The following is a 17761-nucleotide window of genomic DNA, read 5'->3' as shown; positions in this document are numbered from 1 at the left end:
GCACTTTGGACTCATTCTCTCCGTCAGACTTGGAGATCCGATGTGCAGAGGCTCTGAGAGTGGGGACCGGTGATCCTTATCTTGCTGTGGCCATTCTCGCCACGGTTTACTAGGGACATTGTGTGCCCTCCGATGGTGTCGTGTAGCCCATTGCAACTTCACTGCCATTCTCTTTTGCCCCAGCTGCAAGCTGAAGCGCCCAGGCTGGCCGAGTATCAAGCATACATCGATTTTGAGATGAAAATTGGCGACCCCGCCCGCATTCAGTTGATCTTTGAGCGCGCCCTGGTTGAGAACTGCCTTGTTCCAGACTTATGGATCCGTTACAGTCAGTACCTAGTAAGATAACCTACCTGTTCTAATCTCACTTTATTTTTACCAATTTAGGTTCTATTTAAAATCAGAAAGAGTGCCAGGAGTTGGCGGTGTGCTGCTCCTCTCTGCTTGATTCACTAAGGAAGTCTTCTCATGTTTTATTTTAAACTGATCACTAACTGTGAAAAAAATTTGGCATAGTCTTACTATCAAGGACTTTATGACAGATTGATTTTTTTTTTAACATGTTATTATGGAAAAATTAAATACATAAATATAGAGAGATTAGTAAAATGAAATGACAAGTACCCATCACCCAGCTTCAACACTTAACTAATGGCACTAGTCTAGTTTGATCTATAATCTTAACTAGTTTTATCTGTTTCCTTACCTATTCCCCCCTTCCCTGTTATTCTGAAGCAAATCCAGAGATCCCATTTTGACGGTAACCGTTTCAGTACACGTGCATACGAGGTTTGAATCAGGATCTCGGCTAAGTCCATACGTTAGGATTGGCTGATGTCTCTTAAAGCTCTTTGATCTGTAGGTTTTCCTCTACCTCTCTCTTCTCCCCTCAAACCCTTGGCGATTTCTTTGTTGAAGACATCAGTCATCTTAAGGACATTTTTTTTGTTGGTTGGCTTTGCTGAGAATGTCTCTTGAATGGTGACGTCTTAATGAAAATTTCTCTCCTGACCCTGGCATTCTTTATCATAGGATCGGCAGCTGAAAGTAAAGGATTTGGTTTTGTCTGTACACAGTCGCGCTGTTAGAAACTGCCCGTGGACGGTTGCCCTGTGGAGTCGATACCTCCTGGCCATGGAAAGACATGGAGTTGAACACCGAGTGATTTCGGGTGCTGATTGTTTTTGTGGGAAGATGTCTAAGCTTTTTGTCCCAAGTCAGGAACATTGGGCTGTGACAGAGTCATTAAATCAGCCTTCCCCAGGGGTCATTTTGGAATATTTGGTGTTAGTGACAAAAGGGGCTCTAAGTGAGAGAGAAACTAGTTGTAGTTTTGACCTCCTAAAACCTCTCTGTGCTTTACTGGTCATGGTGTCTCTGGAGTCGTGGTCTTTCCCTCCCCTCGGTTGACCTGGAGCACTTTAGTGCAGGCGCCTGTGGGGCTTGCCCTTTCCAGAAAGAACAAGTTTGTGCACCGCTGTGGTAGCCCTTCTTTTGAATATTTCTCTAGCTCATTTCACTTGGTTGCATCCCATTATTACTGTTAGCCATATAGTGTTTTATAAGAGGTTTTTATAATGCTCTCGATAATTTTATATTAGCTTCTTTTTGAATTGATAACAAATCCTGGCTTTTTCTTCAACTCTAGTGACCTTTGAGAAAGCTCTCAGCGCTGGCTTCATTCAGGCCACCGACTATGTGGAGATCTGGCAGGCATACCTTGATTACCTGAGGAGAAGGGTTGACTTCAAACAAGGTACTGAAGTTCCCGTGTTTCCTGTCAGAACTGAACGGTTTCTTAGCGTGTCCTTTGCTGGGATGGGGCAGTGGCCCAAATACCTCACGATGGGGCAAGCGATGTAGACCGGCCGCTGGTAGGAATTGTAGCTGTTTCAGTCTGTAGTGAGCCCCGCCATGGGCCCTAGAGGGAGAGAGTAATGGTCCTTGCCTTTCACGCTGGCTCCCGCCAACCTCTTCAGTCTCATTTCTCCCTTCTCTGCCTTCTGTGGGTCCTGAATAGTTCTTTACGTGGGACTGCTGTGTTCCCTCTGAGTTGTTGAACCTCCACCTCCATGGGATCCCCTGCCTTCCTCCCTCCCCAAAAAATAAATAAATAAAGAGCAACCAGAGCACCGCCATGCTCCTACCCCCGCCGCACTGGTGCTTGCTTACGCCTGCAGGTGGATTTTGGCTGTTCTGCTGGCTTGGGGAGCACCCCTCCGCTGTGGCCCCACCTGGCCCCCTGACCCCTCTGTCCTTGGCCTGTCGGTGATGGGCTCTGTCCTGGGTCTGCCTCCCCTCCTGTGTGTGATCAGGGCAGGAACTGGCGGTGTTATATTCAGCGTCCCCAGTGAGAGCCCCGGGGTTGTCAGTGTGGGATTGCACAGAACTTAGAAGACATGGTATGTGGTGTCCAAGAGTCGAACCTGCTCTGCGCTTTCTCACAGACTCGAGTAAAGAGCTGGAGGAGCTGCGGTCCGCGTTCGCCCGCGCCCTGGAGTACCTGAAGCAGGAGGTGGAGGAGCGTAAGTGTGCCCTCCTGCCCCGCCTGCTTGTGCTTCCTCTTCTGGTCCTGGGGCCTTTTCAGTCAAAGGTGGTTTGCCTCTCTGCTATCTCTTTGCTTTTAATATTCATTCATTTGCCTGTGTCAGATCTTAGTTGCAACACGATGTGTTGCTTGACGTGTGGAGTCCACAACAGACTCTAGTTGTGGACCTCGGGCTTAGATGCCCTGAAGCATGTGGGATCTTAGTTCTCCGACCAGGGATCGAACCCATGTGCCCTGCATTGCAAGATGGAGTCATAACCACTGGACCAGCAGGGAAGTCCCTCAGTTACTTTCTAATTTTCTCTACTACTCTTCTTCAAGGTTTCAATGAAAGTGGAGATCCAAGCTGCCTGATCATGCAGAACTGGGCTCGGATTGAGGTAAATGTTTTTTAACAGACCTGTCAGTTTCACCCACCTTTGCGGGACCTTTGTCTGATAGCGTGGCTGAAGCTGAGTCGGGGTCCCAGATGACCACCTAGGCTCTGTGGGGATCGCGTTGTTTACCTCACTCGCCGCATTTGTTGGTATCTGGGGGCATCCGAGCTCCCAGCCACGTTACGCAGCAGTTGTCTGCATGCCGGGTGCTCACTCACGTGTTCCTTCTCTGCCGCCCCGGGCCCCAGTGATGAGCGTGTTTTAGGCGTGAGCAGTTTGCCAGGCCTTCCACTGTGGGCTGCGGATGAGATAGACTCTGTCCCTGTGCTAGAAAGCCTTGAAACTAATGTGGAAGACAGACGATGTCGCAGGTGGTTAGTGGATATGATGAGTTGGATGTTATTGCTGGATCGTGGACCCTGCCCCTGTGTTCTCTTCTCTGAGGGGAGTCCAGTGTCAGGGTGTGGGTGGATGGGATGGTTGTGCTGCAGCCTTGTTAAGGATGCAGCAGCCGAGGTGCAGAGGCTGAGGGCAGCGTTGGCTCCTGGTGGTCTGTCCCTGCCTTGGCCTTCGGATGACACACTTCGAGTTAAGGCTTGATAAAAATAAAAGCAGATGCCCGGCCAGCACTGTCCTCAGTGCCCCCGTGCTCGCCCGTGTGGCTCTCGAGGTTAACGTGGGCAGGCAGCCTGAGGCTTGACGCTGCAGAAAGGCCGAGGTGCTTGGGCCGGGCTGTTTGCATGGGCCGGGGCAGGGGGCGCCTGGCAAGGTCTGAGGAGCTGAGTAGCACGGATAGTTCTGGGGTGGGAGGTTTTCAGCACGGTGTCTGAAGTATGTTTTGTCACGGGTGTTGACACCGTCAGGCCCGAGTCCTCTCCTAACTCGGTCTGGTCATGCCTTCAGGCTCGACTCTGCAACAACATGCAGAAAGCGCGGGAGCTCTGGGACAGCATCATGACCAGAGGGAACGCCAAGTTCGCCAACATGTGGCTCGAGTATTACAACCTGGAGAGGTAACGGGCCCGGGGTGAGGGGAGGCGCTCGTCAGGTGTGACCGGCCTCAGCCCCGCCCGCACAGCTCAGGCTGCTGCCCACGGCTCACGGGGCGCTGCTCACTTTCTGGCCCTGTCTCTAGTGCCTGGGCTGATTGGCCGGGGCCCTAGAGAACCGCACGTGATACTCTGTGCCTGGCTCTTCTTACGGCCATGTGTTACTTGCCACTTATTTTGGCTTGTTTTGATTTTGGGACATGAATATTTTATTTGACTTCTTGGGGAGCTGTGTTCTTTTTTTATGTTCGCTTTGTCTATAATAGTTAAGAATACTGAAAAACAGGAAAAAACCCCCAAATTTTCTGCAGCGACAGACCCACATAAAACCGTGGTTAGCTAATGGTTTGGGTGTGTTCTTTGAGACTTTCCTGTGCTTAGATTTTTAAGAAATGGTGATGCAATTACAGTATACATATTCTAAGTCTCTAAAATTATTTTAAATGATATTTATAACATGAGGGAAGATAAAAAGAATGATCAGCTTTTTAATTCAGTATATCTTGGATGGTGGTTGTGTTTAGTTGCCAAGTGTTCAGTTGTCCCACTCTTCGAGACCTCATGGACTGTAGCATGCTAGGCTTCCCTGTCCATCACGATCTCCTGCAGTTTGTCCAAGTTCATGTCTATTGAATCGGTGATGCCGTCTAACCATCTCATTCTCTGTTGCCCCCTTCTCCTTCTTCTTTCAGTCTTTACTGGCATCAGGGGCTTTTCCAGTGAATCAGCTGTTTGCATCAGGTACTCAAAGTATTGGAGCTTCAGCTTCAACATCAGTCCTTCCAAAAAGGGTTCAGTGTTGACATCTTTTAAGTTTGACTGGTTTGATCTCCTTGCTTTCCAAGGGACTCTCAAGAGTCTTCTCCAGCACCACAGTTCAAAAGCATCAATTTTTCGGTGCTCTGTCTTCTTTATTGTCCAGCTCTCACATCCATACATGATTATGAAAAGACCATAGTCTTGACTATTTTTAATTTTGTCAGCAAAATGATGTGTTCGCTTTGTAACACAGTCTAGGTTTGTCATACCTTTCCTGCCAAGAAGCAGTTGCTTCTAATTTGATGGCTGTAGTCACCATCTGCAGTGATTTTTTAGAGCCCAAGAAGAGGAAATCTGTCACTGCTTCCCTTCCGCGCCCACCCCCCCCCAACCCCGTTTGCTATGAAGTGTTGGGACCAGATGCCAAGACCTTAGTTTTTTTAATAGTTGAGTTTCAAGCCGACCTTTTCACTCTGCTTCTTCACCCTTATCAAGAGGATCTTTAGTTCTTCCTCTTCGCTTTCAGCCATTAGAATGGTGTCATCTGCATCTGAGGTTGTTGATATTTCTCCCAGCGATCTTGATTCCAGCTTGTAACTCAGTCCGGCCTGGCATCTCTCATGATGTGCTCTGTGTATAAATTAGACAAACAGGGTGACAGTAAACTCTCTTGTACTCCTTTCTCAATCCTGAACCAGTCAGTTGTTCCATGAAAGTGAAAGGAAAGTGAAGTTGCTCAGTGGTGTCCGACTCTTTGCGACCCCGTGGACTGTAGCCTACCAGGTTTGTCCGTCCATGGGATTCTCCAGGCAAGAATACTGGAGTGGGTTGCCATTTCCTTCTCCAGGGGATCTTCCCGACCCAGGGATCGAACCCGGGTCTCCTGCATTGCAGACAGATGCTTTACCCTCTGAGCCACCAGGGTTCTCAATTCTAACTGTTTCTTCTTGACCTATATACAGGTTTCTCAGGAGACAGGTGAGATGGTTTGGTATTCCCATCTCTTTAAGAGCTTTCCATAGTTTGTTATGATCCACAAGTCAAAGGCTTTAGCATAATCAGTGAAACAGAGGTAGATGTTTTTCTGGAATTCCCTTGCTTTCTCTGTGATCTAGTCAGTGTTGACAATTTGATCTCTGGTTCCTCTGCTTTTTCTAAACCCAGCTTAAACATCTGAAAGTTCTCAGTTCACATAATGCTGAAGCCTGGCTTGGAGGATTTTGAGCGTAACCTTACTGGCATGGGAAGTGAGTACAATTGTCCCTATGGTTTGAACATTCTTTAGTACTTGCCCTGTTGGGAATTGGGATGAGGGTTGACCTTTTCCAGTCCTGAGGCCACTGCTGGGTATTCCAAATTTGCTAACATATTGAGTGCAGCTAATGGAGTCATCTCTTAGGATTCTAAATAGCTCTTCTGGAATTCCATCACCTCCTCTAGCTTTATTGACAGCAGCGCTTCCCAAGGCCCACTTTACTTCACACTCCGGAATGTCTGGCTCTGAGTGAGACTGTACCATTGTGGTTATCTGGGTCATTAAGATCTTTTTTGTACAGTTCTTCTGTGTATTCTTTCCATCTCTTCTTCATCACTTCTGCTATTAGGTCTTTATCATTTCTGTCCTTTATTGTGCCCATCTTGGGATGAAATGGTCTTTTGATAGTTCCAATTTTATTGAAGAGATCTCTAGTCTTACCCTTTCTACTTTCCTCTTTTTCTTTGCATTGTTCTTTCAAGAAGACCTTCTTGTCTCTCCTTGCTATTCCCTGAAGTTCTGCATTTAGTTGGGTGTACATTTCCCTTTCTCCCTTGCTTTTCACTTCTCTTCTTTCCTTGGCTACTTGTAAAGCCTCCTCAGACAACCGCTTTGCCTTCTTGCATTTCTTTTTCTTTGGGATGGTTTTATTCTCTGCCTCTGTACAGTATTATGGAACTTTGTCCATAGTTCTTCAGGCAGTCTGTTTACTAGATCTAATTCCTTGAATCTATTCATCACCTCCACTGTATTTTCATTTGTGTTTTATTGTTTAGTTGCTCAGTCGTGTCCAACTCTTTGTGACCCCCATGGACTGTAGCCCACCAGGCTCCTCTGTCCATGGGGATTCTCCAGGCAAGAATACTGGAGTGGGTTACCATGCCCTTCTCCAGGGGATCTTTCCAACCCAGGGATTGAACCCAGGTATCCGGCATTGCAGGTGGATTCTTTACCAGCTCAGCTATCAGGGGAGCTCAAGGGATTCATAGGGAATTTGATTTAAGTCATACCTTACTGGCCTAGTGGTTTCCCCTGCTTTCTTTAGTTTAAGTCTGAATTTTTCTATGAGGAGCCTGATGATTTGAGTCACAGTCAGCTCTAAGACTTGTCTTTGCTGACTATGTACAGCTTTTAACATCTTTGGCTACAAAGAATGTAATCAGTCTCGTCTCAGTATCGACCATTTGGTGATGTCCATGTGTAAAGTCATGTCTTGTGTTGCTGAAAAAGGGTGTTTGCTATGACCAATGTGTTTTCTTGGTGGATTTCTGTTAACCTTTGCCCTACTTCATTTTGTACGCCAAGGCCAAACTTGCCTATTACTCCAGGTATCTCTTGACTTCTTACTTTTTGCATTCCAATCCCTTATGATGAGTAGGTCATCTTTTTTTGGTGTTAGTTCTAGGATGTCTTCCAGGTCTTCATAGAACTGATCATCTTCAGCTTCCTCGGCATTGGTGGTTCAGACACAGACTTGGATTGCTGAGATGTTGAACGGTTTGCCTTAGAAACAAACCGAGATCTGTCGTTTTTAAGGTTGTGTCCAAGTATGGCATTTCAGACACTTTTTGATTGTGAGAGCTACTCCATTTCTTCTATGTGTTCTTGCCCACAGTAGTAGATACAACGGTCATCCGAGTTAAATTCACTCGTTTCCATCCATTTCAGTTCAAGATGTCGATGTTTACTCTTGCCATCTCCAGTTTACCTTGTGCATGGACCTAACTTTCCAGGTTCCCATGCAGTATTGTTCTTTACAGCATCAGATTTTACTTTCATCACTGGACACATCCACAACTGAGCGTTGTTTCCACTTTGGTCCAGCTGCTTCATTCTTTCTGGAGCTGTTAGTAGTTGACCTCCACTCTTCCCCAGTAGCATGTTGCACACCTTCAGACTTGGGGGACTCATCTTTCCATGTCATATCTTTTTTCCTTTTATACAGTTCATGGGGTTCTCATGGCAGGTGTACTGGGGTGGTTTGCCATTCCCTCCTCCAGTGCATCACGTTTTGTCAGAACTCTCCACTATGATCCGTCCGTCTTGGGTGGTCCTACATATTATGGCTCGTAGCTTCATTGAGTTACACAAGCCCTTTGCCATGAGAATGCAGGTAATCCATGAAGGGGTATCTTGGGCATTACGTGTCAATAAACATATTTTTTTTCTGTTTTGAATATTTTGCCTCCCCCACCTTATTTAAAAAAATAATATGTGCTCTAGTTAAAATAGAACATTTATAGAATGTGAGAAAGTTCCTTAAAATCCTTCCCCAGAGGTGACCACAGTTAAAGCTTATTGAGTATTCCTCTAGATCAGTGGTTCTCAAATGTTTTGGTCTCAGGACCACCTCAAGAGCTTTTGTTTATGTGAGGTATTTTTATTAACATTTACTGTATTAGAAAATGAAACTGAAAAATTAAAAAAAAAAAAACAACACTTTTATTCATTTAAAATTCGCTGTGAAGACATTGAACAGAAATAACATATTTTTATAAGAAATGACTGCTTTCCAGACTCCAAAGTAACATAGTGAGAAAGTGGCCTGGTTTTACACTTTTTACAAATTTCTCTAATCTGGCTCAGTAGCAGACAGCTGGATTCTCCTGTCTGGTTCTGCACCCTCTCTGTCGTGACATTTTCATTGGAGAATATGAGACTGTTATGTTTAACATCCAGTGGTCTGTCTTGCACTGAGCAGACCTTTTTACCCACACAGGATTCCACGACATGCGTTGTGTGTGAGGAAAATGCTGACCCGTCAAGTACTGTAGCTCTTCTAAATACTGACGCATCTCATTATCCCATTTATTCATATCTGCACTGATCTTCACAGAAAGGTATTTAAAGTAGGAGGCTGTCAGACTCGTAATGGCAGATACAGGTTTTTCAAGTTCTGATTTTCACTTGAAAGCCCCAGTTTTATCAGTCAACAAAAACTCTTAAGTGGTTTTCCTGAAAGTGACAGCCTCACTTAATTAATTTTTGAAAATGTCTGCCAAATACACACGTCTGAGTCACTGTAGTTTTTGTCACTCAGCTGCTCTCTCAAGTGAAAATGATGTTTCATGAAGAAAAGGGAAGTAGCCCAGCTTGCAGCTAAGACAGTAATCTGTTATTCCTTTGCTCCAACCACTGTACCTGGGTATGAAGAGGTGCTTAATGTGTGCATTCCATTTGTCACCCAGAATATTATCAAGATGTGCACTGTCTTGATTTGTGCCAAGGGCCACTGTAGCTTTGGCATCCTCAGTCCAAATGTCAGCACAGTGAAAAAGTCCAATAAGTATGTCGGTATATAAATGAAAGTAGTTTTGACTTTGCAGACCTCCTGAAAGGGTCTTGGAGACCTTTAGGTGTCCATGGATCGTGCTTTGAGAATCGTTGCCCTAAATTTTTTCTTAGTGTCCTAATGTGTATTTGCAGTGTTTATAAAAACTTTTTAAACAGAAAGGAGAACACAGTGTGTTACAACGGCTGGGATGAACAGAATGCTGTTTTGTAACTGTTGTGTTGAGCAGTATCTCATTTCATGTCAGTGTGGGAAGATTTTTGTGACCCTGGGCACAAAGCCTGGCAGTCGCTGTGTTGGCTTTCCCCTCGGGGATGGCATCCTAGAATCTCTGGGGACTTTACCCTGTCACCCCAGCTCTTGGGTCCTTCCACACACCTTGCACATGCAAAGGCAGAAGGCCTGGCTGTGGACTGCTGTCCCCAGGTGCCTCTTCCACCAGCATTGCTGGGGGGAAGAGTGGTTTAGAAGAAAGCCTTCAGTTTTGTTTGACTAGGGAGCTTTCTGGGACAAGGAGGAAGCATAAAAACTATTGGCATAGAGTGTGGTGTCTCCTCGGAGCTGAAGCTGACACTGGGCTTTGCTGCCGTGGCGTTGGCTGTGTGGGGGTGCTCCCGCCATGTCTTCCGCTGGGCCCCTGTGGCCCCAACTGTGTGTTTTCCGCCCCAGGGCCCACGGCGACACGCAGCACTGCAGGAAGGCTCTGCACCGGGCCGTCCAGTGCACCAGCGACTACCCGGAGCACGTCTGCGAGGTGCTGCTCACCATGGAGCGGACGGAAGGTGCGGACTTGGCGCGGCCTCGGGCTTGGGGCTTGTCCCTAGACCAGTGTGGCCGCAGGGCTGTAGGCGTAAGGACACGTGTGTTTCCGGCTCCACCCCTCTAGGGGCCTCTGCGATGAGACCATCACGCAGTGCTCGGCAGTGAGGGGAATCCCGCCGCCCTTTTAACGCTCCAGGTGCAAAGGGACCCATGACAAGGCTTTAGCACAGGCCTCCCGGGGGACGGGGGGATGCTGTCACGTGCAGCTTCCCTGGACCCTCTCTTCCTGCTGGGTACCAGGAATGCTCTTCCCACCCCCGGTCCTGACCAGCAGAACCGTCTCCGGACGTTGCCAAGGGCTCCCTTGGATCAGCAGAGCCTGTGTTCCAGCACAGCGCAGTGAGACCCATGGCGAGACTGCTCTCTGATCACCTGTGCCTCTGGTGAATTTCAGAGCCTCCATACACAGTTTCCATGGGCATTAGTCTGGATTTTGGGTACTATGAGTCACTTAGAACTGGAAATAGACACCTAAACAGCAGCATCAATAAGGAAAACACCTCAACATTTATCATCTGAGGAGCTCTTAAAATCTTTTGATCTTAGTACAAATGTTTTGTACCTTTGCATTAGAATGTTTTCAATAATCTTTGCCACAGAGAGCTCGTAATAGAACCTAGTCTGGTTTTCAAGTCTTTTTTCTAAAAGAGAAGGGGTGATCTAAATAGACCTGTAAGAACTATTTGAGTTCTGAAACTTGAAACCTACACAAATGAATCTTAAAATGGAAAACCGATTCTCCAGTTGTTACTGTTTGATGGAAGAGATCTCTTCTGGAGGTGTGGGGAAATTAAGACAATTTTATATTTTTATATCCTTCAAAATCCAGAGAAGTGAAAGTCCGCTTCTCCTTCCTCTCAAGGTACTCTAGAAGACTGGGACATAGCTGTTCAGAAAACCGAAACTCGACTAGCTCGAGTTAATGAGCAGAGAATTAAGGTAATGATACTCTTGTTTCAAGTCTTTGAACCTCTGAAAGCTTTTTGTTTTAAATTTCTTATTGGAGTATAGTGGATTTAACAATTCTGATAGTGATTTTGACTGTGTTTGATATGACTGTTCCTTGTTAAAACCTTTGGGGTCATCCTAAGAAGTGTATTTTACTCAATGTGTTAACTATGAGATGTTTGAATCAGTGTTTAAGACTATCTTTTTTTTTAGATTGGCTTAAAATGTTAGCCCCAACAGTAAATACTTTAAGTAGTGGAGTACTTAAAGGTTATTGAAATAGACGAAGAAGATGAAAAAGGAGCCTGACTGATGTAGCCTAGTGGTTGGAGCATGAGCACCCCCAGATGAATCAGGGCCCGTTTTATAGATGTTTTTCTTTTTACTGGTGGGTCATTCCTGGGGATCGTGTGAGACATACCATAGACTTGAGCTGTAGCTCCTTAAGGGCCTGCAAAGGTGGGACTCAGCCCCCCGCCCTTCCTGGTCTCCTGGGGGTGGCCGTCTTGTGGGTGCGCTCACCTCTCCCTTCACAAGTCAGTGGACTTTGTGTAACGGCCGCATCCAGTGACGCGTCGTATCCTGACCTTCCAGGCTGCGGAGAAGGAAGCAGCCCTGGCCCAGCAAGAGGAAGAGAAGGTTGAGCAACGGAAGAGGGCCCGGGCCGAGAAGAAAGCGTTGAAGAAGAAGAAAAAGACCAGAGGGGCGGACAAGCGCAGAGCCGACGAGGACGATGAAAAGGAATGGGGCGATGATGAGGAAGGTAATGCCTGGCAAGAGTTTCATACTGGAACATCCTAGACCTCCAGACAGGGTGCTGAACACAGAGAACTTTATGCTGGAACCGTGTGAGAATAAGGTCCTGGCAAGGCTTCCTTGGTGGCTCGGACCATAAAGAAGTCCCCTGTCAGTGTGGAAGGCGCGGGTTTGGTCCCTGGGTCGGGAAGATCCCTGGAGAAGGAAAATGCAACCTCCTCCAGTATCTTGCCTGGAGAAACCCCATGGACAGAGGAGCCTGGCGGACTACAGTCCATGGGGTTGCAGGGAGTGGGACACAGCAGAGCGAGCGACACAGACGAAGTGCCAGCGCCTTCCCGGTCGCTGCCTCCCCACGTGGTGCTGCCCGCCTCCCCTGCTTGGCTCCCAGGCCTGCGCCAGGTGCCACCCCTGCCCGCACCCACCTGGGCTCCGTCCCCTGACGTGCCTGACCCCACCGTCCCCTTCCTGAGTGGTGCCTGCCTTCTTCCCTGCCCTCTGCACCAAGGGTGGGCTTTTCTGTACCCTTAGGCCCTGGCACCCAGCTGACCCCTGCCCTGCACCTGTACCCCTCCTTCCCCTTACTTGACTCCCACCAGGCAGTTAGACTTGTAGAATTTTCCACCCTGTGTTTCTGTCACCCCTGCCATTTCATGTGTGGGCAGGTGTGGGTCAGATTTATTTCAGCAAAGTTGCTCAAGGTAAAGAGTGGTCTCTAGACGCTAAAGGAGGCTCACCGTTTTCCTAGTGCAGAACTTTCAGCTGGAGTAAAAAGTGATGGAGTAGCCATCGTTTCTTGGGGCCTTCAGAAGTGATTGTGGGTAGCTCGCTGCCCTTTCGGGCTCTGGTGTTGCAGGGGAAGGCACAGGGGACCTGTGACCGCAGTGGCGTGTCACGGGGACTTGGGCAGCTGTGGGTGAGAGCCGTGGTGGAGGCCGGGAAGGTACCAGGGGTCAGCGAAAGGGTTGCAGGAGGGGGTGAGGTGGCTTCCTGTGGGGCGGTGCACTGCACCTCGGCATCGGGGGAGGGTGAGTGAGTGTCCAGTGAGGGAGGGCAGAGGCCGGCAGAGCGCAGGCTGGCCTGTTCTCTGCAGCCTCGGGCCCTGATCCTGCTAGGGGGCTGGGTGCTGGGGTCCGTGAGACAGGCCAGCCTGCCCATCAGTGCTCTGGAATGCAGAGTGCCGCAGGCAGACCCTATCTGGAGGGCAGTGGGGAACTGACAGAAAGCTCTGGAAGCAGGCGGCCCACACTGGTTGGTTCAGTCCTGTCCCCCTGGCAGCAGTGGGGAGTGCGGGTTGGAGTAGCGTGTTGTTGTTAAGCTCTGTGGAAGGACGTGGGACAGTCATGAATGTGGGGAGAAGCTCGTGCTCTGTACCACTTCCAGGGTGGCCCGGGGAGTATGCACTTCCGGGTCACTGAGGTGCTTGTTTACATGTGGCCCCTGGGCTCCATCCCCCTTTCTGTCCCGGGCTTTCCAGGAGGGGTCCTAGGGATTTGCTGGGACAATGTAGAGACCCCCGACCTCGACATCTTGTGTGGTTGCGCGTGGACGATGAGCATTTACGATGTCACTTGCACCTGAGTTGTCTCCTCCCCCGGATGTCACTGGGGCCTGGCAAGGACTGGGGTGTGCTGGGAGGGTTGGGAGAGACCTGGCAGAGGGTGGGAGCCATGCACCCTGGCATCCACAGGGGTCCCGGCTTCTGGTGGGGAGAGCTGTCTCCCTGCTGGGCACGTCCCGGCTCAGCCCAGCGCCAGGAGACCGTTACCTAATCGTCCTTTCCCCTGACAACCTGCAGAGCAGCCCTCCAAGCGCAGGAGGGTGGAGAATAGCGTTCTTCCTGCCGGGGAAGCGGAGCCCGGCTCAGAAGCTGATCTTTCTGGGAGCATCGCCCCCGCGGCTGCGGAACCCCCTTCGGAGCCGAAGGAGGTGCGGGTGGGCGCCCGGCGGAGGGATGTGCCCAAGGTGCCGCATGACAGCAGCAAGGACGGCGTCACCGTCTTCGTCAGCAACCTGCCCTACGGGCTGGGGGAGCCAGCCGCCACGCTCCGGCCACTCTTCGAGGCCTGCGGGGACGTGGTCGAGGTGCGCCCCATCTTCAGTAACCGTGGCGACTTCCGCGGCTACTGCTACGTGGAGTTCAGAGAGGAGGCGGCAGCCCTGCAGGCGCTGCAGCTGGACCGCCAGAGCGTCGAGGGCCGGCCCATGTTCGTCTCCCCCTGTGTGGACAAGAGCAAAAACCCCGACTTCAAGGTTGGTTTGGGGGGTAAGCCCGCCTTTCTGTAGGGTTGCGGTGGGACAGACTAAAAGCTCTTTCCTGCCGCGTCTCCTATGTAGAATCTGAGTGGAATGTTTGTTAAGAGTGAAATGCCTGAGTGAACTGGGTGCATTCTGAGCTGGTTCGCTGAGGTCTCTGCGCCGGGCTGGGTCACTGAACTGCTGGTGTTGACAGCTGATGGTAACAGTAGGCACGTGTAACAGCTCCTCGCCATGGGATGGTCAGGAGTGACGGGGCTGCACCCAGCGTCTGGTGTGTGACCTTCCGACCCTCACCCAGACTCGGAGAATGGCGGCCTTCATTCTGGCCGTTTTCCAGAGGAGGGAGTGAAGGCTTCGAGAAGTGAGGGACTTGCCCAGGGCGAGGGAGCAGTTCTTCGCACCCAGAGCCGGCTCTGGCCCGGCCTGTGGATGAGGCCTGCCCCTGCGGTGTGGGGAGCTGGGCTGGGCCCAGGGTGTGAGTCCTCTCCCTCCCCCGCAGGTGTTCAGGTACAGCACTGCCCTGGAGAAACACAAGCTGTTCGTGTCGGGCCTACCCTTCTCCTGCACCAAAGAGGAACTCGAGGAGATCTGCAAGGCCCACGGCACCGTGAAGGACATCCGGCTGGTCACCAACCGGGCCGGCAAACCCAAGGTCGGTGTCTGAGCCTGGAGCCCGGGCGAGCCTCTGTTCAGATTTCTTGGTTCTAGAGTGGTTTCTGGTTTGTCTAAGAAACAGACAAGAAGTTAACAAGGATAGGTGCACGAGGCTCTTTCCGTTTGGAGTCAGGTTCACTTGTGTGTGGATCACTGTACTGAAAAGAAAAAAGTGTTGCAGGAGAAACTACTACGAATCAGCAGGGGCTCAGTGCGGGCCCAGGCTGAGGGGCCTTGGGACCTCGGGGTGAGGTGCCCGCCTTTGCAGCCTCCTCCCTCCTGCCTGGACCCCTCTTCATGAGGCCTCCGGCATCTCCCTGAACCCCTGCCCTGGTGTCCCCCTTAGCGTGTGTCCCCCTGGTTCCTCAGCCTCCTGTGAAATCCTTGACCACGTTTTGAGTGGTTGTTTAAGAAGAGTTTGGTTTGAGAGGCCCCTTCACGTTTGTCCAGGTTAATTGAGAGCTGACGAATACATGGGCAGCCCAGAGGCACGGGACATCGGGGCAGGGAAACGCGAGGGAGGGGCTCTCTGAACCGGCCCGGGGGCCTGCGTGGGGAGCTGCGTCCTGGCTTGCAGCGCTGACCTGGCCAGGCCTTACCCACCCTCAGGGCCTGGCCTACGTGGAGTACGAGAATGAATCCCAGGCGTCGCAGGCCGTCCTGAAGATGGACGGCATGACCATCAGAGAGAACGTCATCAAGGTGGCCATCAGCAACCCGCCACAGAGGAAGGTTCCGGAGAAGCCGGAGGCGAGGAAGGCCCCGGGGAGTGCCCTGCTGCCGCGGCAGGTCTACGGGGCGTAAGTGTCATGCGCGCTGGTGCCGCCTGGTCGTGGGGGCCCCATGGTGACCCTGTTTCCCTCCAGGGCAGTGAGTTAGGCGGAGGGTCGGGCCTGCCTGCTCCATCCTGGGGCAGGGGTTCCCCAGCAAGTCCACGCCAAGGGCCAGCCCAGAAGTGGGCCCTCCCTTGTGTTCACTGGTTTACACTGGTGGTTTATTTAAGTATTAAAAAGTTTTTTTTAAGATGGTGGTCACTCTGAAGTCCCCTTTGACAGGTGGATCCCCGTGTGTGGGTCCCGAACCTGACAACCAGGTGTTCGCCAGCTATAGTCCTGGCAGAGCTGTGTTCTCAGCCCATGGGCACGAGGTGGCGAGGTTGCAAGCTTGTCTGGTGAGGTCTGTACGGTCACAGCCGTTCTGTCCACACTACGTGTGACGGTGTTGCACAGGTGTGGCCCTGGCCAAAAAGTTGTGGAAAAGGCGGAGTTTGTTAAAGTCACTTTCACCTGATAGCGAGGCAGGGAGCTCAGGGCTGTCTCAGCCTTCTTGCTTGTTGCTTTCCACCTTTTGTGTTGGGGTGGTCCAGGACCGGCCTGGCTCACCTCACCAGTTGTCGCTTTGGGAGGTCCATGCAGTGTTTGCTCTTCCAGGCGGGGGAAGGGGAGGACCCAGCTCTCTCTGCTGCCTCGCGCCCTGCAGCGCCCCAGCGCCACCACCGCCCAGGCTGAGAACGGCCCCGCCACCCTGCCAGCAGGCACCACCCCGGCCACCAGCGAGGCTCCCAAGATGTCCAATGCCGACTTCGCCAAGTTGCTTCTGAGAAAGTGAGTGGGACAGTGCGAGAAGGGAAATGCCTTACTTCACGCTGGCCGGGAAGATGCCCGGTGCCCAGCGGGGCCCTGACCGTGCAGGGGCGCGGCCACACGCTTCCTGTGGTTTAGGCAGGACTGGGAAAGGGTGTCTAAGGAAAGTTGTGAGTGCTCCCTCATATTGAGGGCAAGAGGATGAAAACCATCACTCCACAGGCTGGGTGCAGGGTGTAGTTTCCTGAGATACTCGTGTGTCTTGAAAGAGTTGAGAAACAAGTGAAACTCGCACACACTGTTCTGAGGCCCACCTGTCCAGTGTTTTTGGCCAACTCTGGTCCCTTTTTATAGGACACTTCCTACACCCTGCACAGCACATGTGCCCGTCACTCTTTTAATTTTTAAAAGACAAAATGGCAGATGCTAGTAATTCACCAGAATGGCCTATTTTAGTAAAGGGGTGGGGAGGGGATGTCACTTAAAAATCTGATGGAGTTTTGTTCACGGGGCTGTGCGTTTTTATATTATGTATTTGTAAATGACTTGTCAACCCATTGTTTTGTTTCCTCAAAGCAAAATATTTGTGACATTTGTTTTGTGTAGGAACTTTGTGCGCCATCTGCTATGGACCATTTTCTTTGCCTAGTGACTAGTGAACTGTGTTCTTTGTCTAAATACTGAGTTTCAGCCCTTTGGTTTTGTTTAAACACCATGTCAAGTGCAAACTTAAATTCTGTCCATTTAGCTTTGTTTATTAAACTGAAGTTCTCTTAAAAACTTCTTGCAGAAAGGTACTCAGATGTGTGTTCAAATATGTATTTTGAAATGGGTGTACCTTGCTTTACCTGATAGATGTGTAAATAGACCTTTTGTAAGTCAGATCCGGTTGTTTTGCTTTAAACCATTTCAGCTGTAACACCTCCAGTTTACAGCAGTTCGGCGCTTACAGCTTTTCTACCCCTCTTCTTTTATCCAGCATTTATTCCTTTGAAAGTGACGTTGCCAGTTCAGTAGGGAAAACTGATTTTATAAAGGCACTCTGGGGGAAAATACTGGAATTCTTTCCTTTGTGGTGAAAAATTGGCTCATTTATCTGTTTTTAAAGGTTTTAGGCATCAGTCAGGCTTTACTGTACTTTCTAGTGTAACATTTTTAATGGACCATTTGAAACAGGTAAGTAGACAGAATAGTACTCTAAACCCCACACGCCTGCCATCGAGCTTCAGCCTTGCTCAGCTGGTCTTCGTCTCCACCTCTCTCCTGTACCCCCTGGGTCCCGCAGGGAGACCCCAGACATCATAGCGCCCCCACTATTGGAGCACCTATCTCTACAGACTTAAAGACCATGGTTTTATCGTTACTTCTGGAAACATGAGTAACGTTAATGTCAGCCATCCAGACAAACTGCCAATTTCCTATTGTTTCTTAATAACCCTTTTAATCTGTAGGTTCTCTG

At 50.0% G+C, this 17761-nt stretch overlaps 1 protein-coding gene across 2 annotated transcripts in view; it reads left to right on the top strand.

Moving 5' to 3' along the window:
- SART3 (spliceosome associated factor 3, U4/U6 recycling protein) overlaps window positions 1-17184 on the top strand; it is a 39482-nt gene extending 22298 nt beyond the window's left edge. For both annotated transcript variants that reach the window (XM_043901531.1, XM_043901532.1), the window contains exons 7-19: window positions 184-339; window positions 1033-1171; window positions 1649-1756; window positions 2448-2525; window positions 2870-2928; window positions 3829-3938; window positions 9950-10062; window positions 10965-11041; window positions 11645-11813; window positions 13605-14059; window positions 14565-14717; window positions 15329-15519; window positions 16150-17184. In XM_043901531.1, the coding sequence (XP_043757466.1) occupies window positions 184-339; window positions 1033-1171; window positions 1649-1756; window positions 2448-2525; window positions 2870-2928; window positions 3829-3938; window positions 9950-10062; window positions 10965-11041; window positions 11645-11813; window positions 13605-14059; window positions 14565-14717; window positions 15329-15519; window positions 16150-16327 (1986 nt within the window). In that variant the 3' untranslated portion in view covers window positions 16328-17184. The remainder of the gene's footprint in view (window positions 1-183; window positions 340-1032; window positions 1172-1648; window positions 1757-2447; window positions 2526-2869; window positions 2929-3828; window positions 3939-9949; window positions 10063-10964; window positions 11042-11644; window positions 11814-13604; window positions 14060-14564; window positions 14718-15328; window positions 15520-16149) is intronic.
- The last annotated feature ends 577 nt before the right edge of the window (window positions 17185-17761 follow it).

Source organism: Cervus elaphus, chromosome 5 (genome assembly GCF_910594005.1).
Source record: "Cervus elaphus chromosome 5, mCerEla1.1, whole genome shotgun sequence".
Taxonomy (NCBI): domain Eukaryota; kingdom Metazoa; phylum Chordata; class Mammalia; order Artiodactyla; family Cervidae; genus Cervus; species Cervus elaphus.
The sequence above is the reverse complement of the archived record's forward strand: the minus strand, read 5'-3'. Positions and strand labels throughout refer to the sequence as shown.